Raw genomic sequence first — 12584 nt, forward strand, 5'->3', positions numbered from 1 at the left:
TGATTTGGAAAGGCACACACCTGTCTATATAAGGTCTCACAGCTGACAATGCATATCAGAGCAAAAACCAAGCCATGAGGTCGACGGAACTGCCTGCAGAGCTCAGAGACAGGATTATGTCGAGGCACAGATCTGGGGAAGCCTAAAAAAAATAATTCTGCTGCATTGAAGGTTCCCAAGAGCACAGTGGCCTCCATAATTCTTAAATGGAAGAAGTTTGGAATAACCTGGACTTCCGAGAGCTGGCCGCCCGGCCAAACTGAGCAATCGGGGGAGAAGGGCCTTGGTAAGAGAGGTGACCAAGAACCCGATGGTCACTCTGGCTGAGCTCCAGAGATCCTGTGTGGAGATGGGAGAAACTTCCAGAAGGGCAACCATCACTGCAACACTCCACCGATCTGGGATTTATGGCAGTGTAGCCAGCCGGATGCCAAACAGTTCAATCTTGGTTTCATCAGACCACAGAATCTTGTTTCTCACAGTCCGAGTCCTTCAGGTGCTTTTTTGGAAATTCCAAGCGGGCTTTCATGTGTCTTTCACTGAGGAGAGGTCCACCGTGTCAGCATTTTAAAAATTGAAACGTGGTTCATTGTAAATAACTCCATATGGAGAATAGGTGTTAACAATGACGTCATTGGTACCATAACACCGACGTCATAATTCGACAGGGACATCGCTTCGTCTGCTCAGTTTGAAATTTATTGAGCATGATCTATGCAACAATTATTCAGAGAATATAAATTTATGATGTCATCGCTCACGTGGTCTGGCAGCCATATTGGATCAAAAAAAAAGAAACGTTAAAAAAATCGAAGAGTTGGCTCACACCAAGTTGACTGCGCAGGGTAAGTATTCTATGAATACCATCTAGTTTATTTTTATTTTTCATTTTAGTGGGTTCAAATCCCACTCCTCGACAACAGTTGACCTCGACAACGACAACACTCTCGACCTCGAGACGAACGACCGAAACGAGCTTTAACTTCGAAGCGTACAAACCGAAAAATATGGCGGCAGCTTTTGGCGCACGGGGGAAGGCACGGATCTGATCGGAAACACACGGGGTTATTCCGAACTCACAAAACAAAGAAAATGAACCAGGACAAAAAGTAAAATTCAACAAATATAAATTTATTCACAGTAATGTAAAATACAACAAAAGGCGAGGTAACTAAAACTAATATCCAAATGCGAGACGTCTCTTCTCAGACTCATAAACAGACAGAGGGAAAGAGAAAGAAAATAAAATGCCCTTATAATCGGCCGGCACTCAGCTTTGCGGTTTAACCGAGGGCTTGTAGACGTTTGGTGGTGGTTGAATGGGTCCCGCAGATCGGCCAACGACCCGATTGTCGACGGAAGCAAGATGGCACCGATTCGCTCTTCCACTGTGACACAAACATGAGGTAACTTGGGCAGGCAACCCTCGGTCGCTCCCCTTCCATTTGAACCAACATGAGCCCCGCAAAGCGTCGCTTTCTTGCTCCTCTTCGACGGCCGCACCAATCTCTTCCTTAATGTTGCCAAAAGTTCACAAAGGCTCAGAAATCACTCCACAGTGCACTTGGCCACGAAAACGCAGCCGTTCCCTCCCGCGACTAAGAAAAGAGAGAGCTATATATCCGTCCGCTCGCTATGAAAGCCAGGACCAAGAGAGCCAGCTGGCTCGACAGCCTCTCCTTATTTCAGCTCTCCAATGTTCCATGCTGAAGTCACACTCTGTCCAATCACCGAGCCCTACTCAATCATCCCCTCGTGCCTCCACCAATCCTGAAGGCCGGGCGTCACTTCCTCATTACGAGGCCTCGGAGGGCCTCAAACAGAGATTGGACTCCGGTCCAAATTCTGTTCCGGAATGTTCGTATGACGTCAGCGGTCGCGAGGCGAGGCTACTGGCATGATCGGCAAATGCTGTTTCTGTTGGCCGTGGCGGCGCGGTGAGCGAATGGAGCGTTTGTGCCATGGCTTTTTATTTGCAATGAACAAGGGAGAAATCACCGAGGGTAACTACAAACTGGGGAGTGAATTATATACTCCCTATGTTAACACAAGCTCCACCCCTTTTGTATGGAGACATGCAAATGCTCTTACCCAGACAGACGGCCCACTTCGATACACCGAGATGGCTTCACGCGGCACACGGAGCATTCTAAACCCAAACGATTCTATCTCGACGAAGGTATTCCATCCGCTACCCCCAACACACATAACTATTTTTGACAGGGTTTAAGATTTACGCATTTGTTAGCAAGATGCTCACTCAGTGCCTTTCGTAAATTCAGCCCTGATTGGTAATTTTCTAGGTTTCTGCTCACCAGTTGCAGAACAGGCAGCACTGCCATTTGTCAAAGGAACATCTGACTCTTCCTTTACAGAAGCATATCTCAAAGCTTCTGAGACAGAGGAATCGTTGTTGTTTTGTGTACATTCCACTTTCACAGGATAGACATCACCTGCAAACAATTCAGTGTCAGTCTTTGGAGGGACACAAAGTTTAAAACTTTCAAATACAAATGAGGTCAGGAAGACATTTATTCAGTCGAGGAAAAGGATGATCTAAATATCACAGAATTATTACACCGTCACAGGACATTGGGTCCATGTCTTTACTGCAACCTCCTCCCAGCACATGTATCAAAATAAGACATTGCTAATTAGACAGCTCTGCTCCAAAACTTATGAGAAAGCTATTTTACCAATGCCTTTTTTGAAAATACCCCATTTGATGTGGCATATGTTATATACGATGTTATATAGTGTCGGTGCTGCTGAAGCAGTTTCTTGCCAATGGGTGTTATTGAATTGAAGTGCTCTCGGAGTAGCTGGAGCCGCGTTGCTTTTCGGAGGGAGTGGAGAGTGAAGAAGGACCGGCCGCACGAATTGCCCCACGTTCGTGGCGCAGTGGACAGCGACTCCGCGCTATTGTTGGCACGCTTCCCAGGTGAGCAGCGTCGGGCCACCTGGCACTGCCAACTTCATTCAAAAGCTTAGTACTGGCCGAACAATGAGACAATTTATTTATTTTCCTTATCTTTCCCGTTGTCTGTTTTTGTGTCTGCTGGAGGGTCCCTCAAGTAGGAATTTCAACTATTTTACTCCAACCTTTATGTCATCTTAATGAATTTAATGAAAATAAATCAGTGTTGCATTTTCAATTGTGTGTCGTGGTTCATTGTTCGTGGGTCCGAGGATAACCCGTGTGGCGGCCGTCGAAGGTAAGCACTTTGATTCCGTCCCACACTCGCCAAAAAGGTACCGCCAATTTCTGGCTTGACCGCCTCGGAGTTAAAACTGTTCGGCAATCTGCCGCCAGTGATCTTGATCACTGGCGACATGACACAATATTATTTTGTTACTATGTATTACTATATTATTTTGTTGTGATATTACATACTTGTCCCACGTTTGGAAAAAAAAATCTTTTTAAAGATTCACAAGTTATTGCATTGGACACATGGAAGGACAATCCAAGAACATAATACATGTATGTCGGAACATAAGAAGGTATTGGAACTTTTGTATATGTTAACAAAATGTGGGGAGTTGTTGCTGTGCTCCTCCTCTTCCCTTTAAGTGGTGAGGTCCAATGGTACTAAGCTCCTGTCCTGCCTTGACCATGATGCTCCTCCAGTCCCCGCCATCCTCAGCCAACTCTGTCCACCCTCCAACCACCCCAACTTTACTGATATCTTTCTTCACACAAACCTCCCACTTCAACCACGGTCTACCTCTCTTCCTTATTCCTCAGTCTATGGTGTACCTTCCTTCCTTATACCTATCCGCTTTCTTTGTCATTCTTTTTTCCCCCATCCGCACCAATTTTCTTGCACATTTCAGCCGACATTTCACCAATACAGGACAAGGGAGGGGATGGGTTGGGAAAGATGTGGGAGGAGAGTGGGAGGTGTGGAGAGCAGTTGACAGTGTATCGGAGATTGCAGGAGAGCTAGGAGAAGGGGAAGGATCAGGACGACAAAAGGTTTCATGGTGATGGGATGAGGCACAGTGAGGTGTTGTTTGCGGGGTGGCAGAGTGAAGGATAAGGTTGGAGGATGTGGAGTATGAGTTGGAAGGGAGAGGAAGTGGGGAGGAGGAAGCTTTGTGGAGGAGTTAAGAGACAACTTGGAGGAGGAGGGGTGAGAGGGGAGAATTGAAGAAAAATGGTGAGATTTTGAAGTGTTGAAGTTTTGGGGGAAGGGAGAGGGGGGAGATTTGAGTGTTGAAGGGGAGAGGTGAGGGGGGAGATTTGAGAGGGAGGGTGAGGAGGGGAGATTTGAGAGGGAGGGGGAGTGGGAATGGTGAGGAGGGAGATTTGAGAGAGAGGGGTGAGGAGAGAGATTTGAAGAGGAGGGGTGAGGAGGGAGATTATAAGGGGAGGGGTGGGTTGGGAGTTTTGAGGTCAAAACCCCGCAGGTCAAAACCCCTTCTTTGGGTTTTTCTGCCCCTCCCTGCAGTTGTTCCAAATTCACTATGGGGATCACCTTTTCTGAGGCTCTTTTTCCGCGACTCCCGCTTGTCTGAATCCAGCTCAGGGCCAAAACATCCCCCCAGCTGGGTATTGAATTTCAGAACCTCCTGTGCCCAAATGTGGCTCGTGGTGAGGGTCCACTCGGTCACCTTAATCTCATCCTGGCGGTAGTTAACTGCCCGACACACCACATCTCCCAGACTCTGTTGGACCCAAGCAACCTCCTCCTTGATGATATTGTGCAAAGTGCTTGGCTGCTCCTGTACCATTTCATTCACAATTTCCCCACTCAATTGTGGCCACAATATAAGTCTTTATCTATAAATTCCCACTCTGGTTCAGTAACACGAGCCTCCAATATTTTTACCTCTTGCTCCAAACCACCGCCCTGGTGCTGCAAAAGTCCCAATTCCTCTCCCTGGTGGTGCATTCTGACATCCACACAGGTCCGATAGCCATCCAGGTCCTCTTCCAACAAACATTTCCTCTCCTGCTCCCCAAATGTGTTATCAATTTGTTCCCCAAGTTCATGATATTTCCCCAATTTTTCCCTCCATTCCATCAATTTTATTAGTTTTGGCATTAATTTTGTTTTCCAATCGCTCGTTTATTCCCCTCATTTAATTATTTTGGTCATCCAATTGTTCGTTTATTCCCTCAATTTTGTTTTCCAATTGCTTGTTCATGCCCTTCATTTCTCCTTTCATTCCATTAATTTGTCCCTCCAAACGTTCACCCATTGCCCTCATTTGTTCACCCATACCCTTCATTTCCAGAAATAATTGAACCAAGACCTGGTCGGACATCACACCTGTCCCTGCGTCCCTGGCTCCGGCATGGTGGGAGAGGGGGTTCGAACGCTTGGGGTGGGGGTGGTTCCAACCCTATCCTCCAAAAAAAATTAAAAAATTAATCGACCACTGGCCCGCTTCCATGTCCCTCAGAACCTTCCATCTGCTCCTCGATTTCATTAAAGTCCGCCATAACGTGACGAGCAGTTTTTCCACGCACGTGCAATTTACCTAAGAAAAAAACAAAGAATCTAAATTTAGCAACGCACTGCCTTGCGCTCTTTCCCGACACCAATCAACTCAAAATTTGGACACCCCGGTCACGATGATCACCTCCCCCTCAATGAAACAAATTGCACTCAGCGGGTGTCGCACTCGCACTACCTGACATCAGTTTTTTATTATATTTTTATTTTAGCGGGTTCAAATCGCACTCCTTGACAACAGTTGTCGTGTCCCCGGGTTAAGACCCCAAGAGGACGAACGACCGAAACGAGGTTCAACTCCGAAGCGTACAAACCGAAAAATATGGCGGCAGCTTTTGGCGCACGCGGGAAGGCTCTTATTTGATCGGAAACACATGGGGTTATTCCGAACCCACAATACAAAGAAAACGAACCAGGACAAAAAGTAAATTTCAACAAATATAAATTTATTCACAGTAATGTAAAAGAGAACGAAAGGTGAGGTAACTAAAACTAATATCCTAATGTGAGACGTCTCGTCAGACTCATATACAGACACAGGGAAAGAGAAAGAAAAATAAAATGCGCTTGTAATCTGCCGGCACTCAGCTTTGCGGTTCAACCAAGGGCTTGTAGACGTTTGGTGGTGGTGGAATGGGTTCCGCAGTTCGGCCAACAGTCCGATCGTCGACGGGAGTAAGATGGCGCCGAATCACTCTTCCACTGCGACACAAACATGAGGTAACTTGGGCAGGCAACCCTCGGTCGCTCCCCTTCCATTTGAACCACCACGAGCCCCGCTGAGCGTCGCTTTCGTGCTCCGCTTTGACAGCTGCACCAATCTCTTGCACAAAGCACCAAATCGGCTGCACCAAAGGCTCTGAAATCACATCACAGCATATGAGAAAGAGAGAAAGAGAGAAAGAGAGAAAGAGAGAAAGAGAGAAAGAGAGAAAGAGAGAAAGAGAGAGAGAGAGAGAGAGAGAGAGAGAGAGAGAGAGAGAGAGAGAGAGAGAGAGAGAGATGCGTCAAAGATGCGTCTGCTCGCTATGAAAGCTAGGAGCAAGAGAGCTAGCCGACGAGACAACCTATCCTTTCTTCAGCTCTCCAATGTTCCACGCTGACGTCACACTCTGTCCAATCACCGAGCCCTACTCAATCGTCCCATCGCGCCTCCACCAATCCCTAAGGCCGGGGCGTGGCCTCCTCGTAACGAGGCCTTGGGGGGCAGAGTCCAATCTCTGTTCGGGAATGTTCGAATGACGTCAGCAGTCGCGAGGCAGAGCCACTGGCATGATCGGCAAATGCTGTTTCTGTTGGCCGTGGCGGCACGGTGAGCGAATGGAGCGTTTGCGGCATGGCTTTTTATTTGCAATAAAAAAGGGAGAAATCACCGAGGGCAACTCCAAACTGGGGAGTTAATCATATAGTCCCTATATTCTTAACACAAGCTCCACCCCTTTGTATGGAGACATGCAAACGCTCTTACCCAGACAGACGGCCGACTTAGCTAAATCGACATGGCTTCAAGAGGCACACGGAGCATTCTAAACGGGAAACGATTCTATCTTGACTGAGGTATTCCATCCCCTACCCCCACAAACGTAACAATAGTTTTGACAGGTTTTAAGGTTTATGCATTTGTGAGCAAGATGTTCACCAAGTGCCTTTCGTAAATTCAGCCCTGAATGGTAATTTTGTAGGTTTCTGCTCACCAATTGCAGAATAGGCAGCACTGCCATCTGTGAAAGGAAGATCTGACTCTTCCTTTACAGAAGCATATCTCAAAACTTCTGAGTCAGAAGAATCGTTGTTGTTTTGTGTGCATTCCACTTTCACAGGATAGACATCACCTGCAAACAATTCAGTGTCAGTCTTTTGAAGGACACAAAGATTAAAACTTTCAAATATAAATGAGGTCAATAAGACATTTGTTCAGTCGAGGAAAAGGATTATCTAAATATCACAGAATTATTACACCGTTACAGGACATTTGGTCCATGTCTTTACTGCAACCTCCTCCCACCACATGTATCAATATAAGACATTGCTAATCAGACAGCTCTGCTCCAAAACGAACGAGGATGCTACTTTTCCAATGCCTTTTTTGAAAATACACCATTTGATGTGACATACTATGTTATATCGTGTCGGTGCTGCTGAAGTAGTTTCTTGCCAAGGGGTGTTGTTGAACTGTTGTGCTCTCGGAGTAGCTGGGGCCACGTTGCGTTTCGGAGGGAGTGGAGAGCGAAGCAGGACCGGCTGCACAAATTGTCTAACGTTCGTGGCGCAGTGGAGAGCGACTCGGCGCTATTGTTTGCATGCTTCCCAGGTGAGCGGCGTCGGGCCACCTGGCACTGCCGACTTCATTCAAAAGCCTCGTACTGACCGACCAATAAGACAATTTATTTTATTTTCCTTATGTTTCCCCTTGTCTTTTTTTGTGTCTGCTGAAGGGTCCAGAAGATAAGAAATCGTAATCACCGGCGACATGACACGATATTATTTTCTTACTATATATTACTATATTCTTTTGTTGTGACATTACATACTTGTCCCAAGTTTGGTAAAAAAAAATCCCTTTAATGATTCACAAGTTATTGCAGTGGACACATGGACGGACAACCCAAGAACATAATACCTGCATATCGGAACATAAAAAGGGTACTGGAACTTTTGGACGTGTTCACAAAATGTGGGGAGTTGTTGTTGTTTTCCTCTTCCCATTATAAGGGATGAGGTCCAACGGTACCAAGCTCCTGCCCTGCCTTGACCATGAAACTCCTCCAGTCCCCTCCGTCCTCAGCCAACTCTGTCCACCCTCCAACCACCCCCACTTTGCTGATATCTTTAACACAATCCTCCCACTTCAACCACAGTTTACCTCTCCTCCTTATTCCTCAACCTATCCGCATTCTTTCTTCCCCCATCCGCACCAAATGTCTTGCACATTTCAGCCGACATTTCAGCAATGTCCCTGTCAAGCTCATCTGCACACCAATTTCCTCCCTCAGTTCATCCATTTTCCTTCTATCCACCTTCTTCACTCCCACATTCCTCTTGACTCAGTTGTTCTTGCAAACCTGAAGCCTTTGTTGTTGTCCCTCTGTCAGTGCCTTCTCCAGACCCTAAAGGCATCGTTTGACTCTTTGATAATAACAGATGAGTTCTAAAGGTTTTGAGCAATATCCATTTTAGTCAGGTTCACTATGTTTTTTCGTTCAAAATTTTGGTAGATTAGAAAACTATACATTTTTGGAATATTCAGAGCATGAGGAATCCAAAAATGAATGTTTACATTTGCGTAGACACCTTTGCGAAAATGACACTCAGGACAGTGATGAAGATCTGTAAAAGCATATTCCTGAACGGTATAGACCTCGTAGATCCTGTGTATAGGACTTATAGTTCAATCTGATACTACCTATAACTTCCTATAACAACCTATAACTTCAAAGGACTTGCAATATCATGTATTATGTAATACAGTTATATCACAAATATAAAGACAATGGTTTTCAATTACCTTTGTTTGTTGCTTTTCTATAAACCTGAGCACTATTTTGAGGCCTTTGTTAAATTCCTTGACCCAGAAAACATAGGATTAGCATATTTAATTAAGTCTCTAGGTTGACTAGAAGCCGAGATCGCGCAAAATATGTATTTTATGGTGGCCATTTTCAAAATCCAAAATGGCGGCCATGCAGGTGTCTGTGCAAATGCCAACATTGATTTTCAGATTCTCCATGCTCTGAAGATTCCAAAAATGTACAGGTTTGCTAAACCCAAAATTTTGAAAGAAATTATATTTGTTAACATAGTGAACCTGACGATCTTCATTACTGTCCTGAGTGTCATTTTCGCAAAGGTGTCTACGCAAATGTAAACATTAATTTTTGGATTCCTCATGCTCTGAATATTCCAAAAATGTATAGTTTTGCTAATCTACCAAAATTTTGAACGAAATTATATTTGTTAACATAGTGAACCTGACTATTTGGAAATGAGTTCCCTCTTCCAGGTCACCTGCACACAAGTCGACATTTTTGTTTTGTTCATAAAGTCTAGGCTCGTGTGAGAGCAACACATCAAACACAAAGACAAAAACAGAAAACACATAAAACATACAATAAGGGGAGCGGGAAACAAGAGGGGGAGAAAGATGGAAACACAAGAACGGTAGAGAACAGGGACAGTGGTAGATCTCCGGAAGGGAGAGGGGGTGAGGAGGGAGGGGGAGTAGGAGAACATGGGAAATGGTAGAAAACAAATGGACACTACTTGGACTTTCAGGATAGAAAAACGGAATTTGAAAAAGGTTTGGGTTGCATCAAAGATCATGGTTTTGGATGGGGGAACATACAGTCACGTGTAAAAGTAAGTACACCCCATGTAAAGTTTTGACTTTTCAACATATTTCAACATACAACTATTTGATCTTCATTTCAACAATATTGATAGATAAAGGTGATATAATATAACAAATATCATGAAACATTTACATTTTGTAGTCCATTGTATAATTTAAATAAACATAAATGCAAATTTCGCATGTGGAAAAAGTAAGTGCACCCCTACATTTATCACTACAAATACCTAAAATTAGAATCAGGTGCACCAGCTCAGGTGCAAAATGATTAGAACATCGTTAGAGAGGATCTTGGAGGCACCTGTCTTATTTAAACCTCAGACATTTAGTTTGGTTTGCTCTTTGTTGTTGAAGTGTGCGACATCACCATGCCTAGATCAAAAGAGCTATCTGAGACCTTCAGAAAGAAGGTTATAGATGCCTACGAGTCTGGGAAGGGATTTACAAAGATCTCCAAACATTTTGAAATCAATCATTCGACTGTCCGGAAGATCATCTACAAGTGGAAAAGATTCCAAACAACTGCCAACGTGTTCAGGCCAGGCCGCCCCAGCAAGTTCAGCCCGAGAGCAGACCGCAAGATGCTGAAAGAAGTCTCTAAGAACCCCAGAATGTTATCACGGGACCTACAGGTAGCTCTTGCCACTGTTGATGTCAAAGTGCACGAGTCTACCATTAGAAAGAGGCTGCACAAATTTGATCTACATGGGAGGTGTGCGAGGAGGGAACCTTTGCTGTCCAGAAAGAACATCAGGGCAAGACGAAAGTTTGCCAATGAACACCTAGGCAAAGTCCAGCACTTCTGGAACAATGTGCTCTGGACAGATGAGTCAAAGGTAGAGCTATTTGGTCACAGTACCAGAAGACATGTTTGGCGAAAACCAAGACAGCATTTGACCACAAGAACCTGATACCAACTTTAAAGCATGGGGGTGGAAATATTATGGTTTGGGGCAGCTTTGCTGCATCGGGGCCTGGGCAACTCACCATCATAGAATCCACTATGAATCTTCATTGTACCAGAGCGTGCTTGAGGATAATGCGAGGCCATCTGTCGGAAAGTTGAAGCTCAACCGAAGGTGGACCTTGCAACATGACAATGACCCAAAACATACAGGTAAATCCACCAAGGAATGGCTGAAAAGAAAGAAATGGAGGGTTCTGGAATGGCCAAGTCAAAGCCCGGATCTAAATCCCATCGAGATGTTGTGGGGGGATTTGAACGAGCTGTGCATGCAAGAAACCCCTCAAACATCGCATAGCTGAAAGAATTCTGCATGGAGGAGTGGGCAAAAATTTCTCCCATTCGATTTGTCAGAGACTGGTAGACAGTTATAAGAAACGCCTACTTGAGGTTGTTTCTGCCAAAGGGGGCAATACCACCTATTAGTATTGGAGCCAAGGGTGTACTTACTTTTTCCACATGCGAAATTTGCATTTAAGTTTATTTAAATTAAACAATGGACTACAAAATGTAAATGTTTCATGATATTTGTTATATTATATCACCTTTTTCTGTCAATATTGTTGAAATGAAGATCAAATAGCTGTATGTTGAATATGTTGAAAAAGTCAAAACTTTACATGGGGTATGTACTTACTTTTTCACGCGACTGTATATGGCTTTCATCATCCAGCGGGCATTGTGCATAGCTCCTGGGGCACGGAATTTCACCTCCCTGGCCTCACATCCACCCAGAAATGTATGGGCATAGTCTCAGAAGTTCTTCATAGTCATCACGTGGGTGTTGTTCTTGGAGTGCAGCTGCATAAAAATGTATCATATTCTGACGTTCAACAAGGTTATTGGAAAATATTTTATCTTCTCCTACTTGGAACCTCTTCTTGTCAATTAAAGGCACTGTTTCTGAAACCTCTTGAACAGTCTGATCTCAGGTCCGCTCGTGGTGGGTCCGATGACTTTAGTTGTAACATCAGGGAGCATTACTTCAAACACATGATGACGACATGCAATCCAGACAAGCTTAGCATCCAAAGCTGCTTCAATGAGGGTACATGCTCCATTTCTCAGCCCTGTGATGGATGCAGTGGTGTCAAACACTATGCCTTTCACCAACTGTTTGACATTCCACTCCTCAAGAAGTTGTATGCATGCATTTGCTTGTGCTACACCAGTGCCTTGGGGAATTTTTGGGACTCCAAGCAACTTCTTGGTATTCATACCAGTTACCCGATCCCCGATCCGATCGCTACCCGATCGTATCGCTACCCGATCAACAGATTCTTTGTGATTGCCAGTATAATCAGGGAGCAGTTTCCCATCCCAGTGTAGTAGGAGTGGGCTATTACATGATAAATTTGCCTTTCTTAAGTGGCCATTATTTCCCTTCCACGAATTTGAGCACGACGAATTCCACTGCGTGACAGAGAAATGTCTTCAATGGTATGACCAAGAGATTGTGCAAAAGCACTGGCCACAAACATAGCATGCCGATCTGGGCGATTTACTCTGCCCAGAGTTGCCACTATTGCTGCAGTGATCACCTTGATGGGAGCCTTTTTCACCTGTTTGGCAGAAGATGGACTTTGAAGTTTGAATCATTGTCCCCTGAATCGGAGCTTTCAATCTCAGACTCATCATCATCATCAACCACAGCCAATGTTGATGGAACAGATTGCATTGCTGTTCGAGTCTCAGCAGCATGTTTCTTCTTTCTTTTATCTTCATTCTCAAGCCTGATACGCTTTCTGTTCTCCTTCACTGCCAGAGAGTTGTCCACAGATCCCCATATGTGAACTTGAGGGATCCT

The 12584-nt window shown here is 44.8% G+C and overlaps 1 protein-coding gene across 2 annotated transcripts in view; it reads right to left on the reverse strand.

Annotated features, from left to right (window-relative positions):
• LOC137415402 (uncharacterized) overlaps positions 1 to 12584 on the reverse strand; it is a 67219-nt gene that overhangs the window by 11156 nt on the left and 43479 nt on the right. Inside the window, exons 3-4 of one of the 2 annotated variants that reach the window (XM_078770194.1) lie at positions 7160 to 7297; positions 2316 to 2453 (exon numbers count right to left, since the gene is read on the reverse strand). In XM_078770194.1, the coding sequence (XP_078626320.1) occupies positions 2316 to 2453; positions 7160 to 7297 (276 nt within the window). Of the gene's footprint in view, positions 1 to 2315; positions 2454 to 5890; positions 6325 to 7159; positions 7298 to 12584 lie in introns of those variants that run through there. The other variant, XM_078770195.1, reaches the window with a different exon arrangement.

Source organism: Myxine glutinosa, chromosome 1 (genome assembly GCF_964187855.1).
Source record: "Myxine glutinosa chromosome 1, kmMyxGlut1.1, whole genome shotgun sequence".
Classification (NCBI taxonomy): Eukaryota; Metazoa; Chordata; class Myxini; order Myxiniformes; family Myxinidae; genus Myxine; species Myxine glutinosa.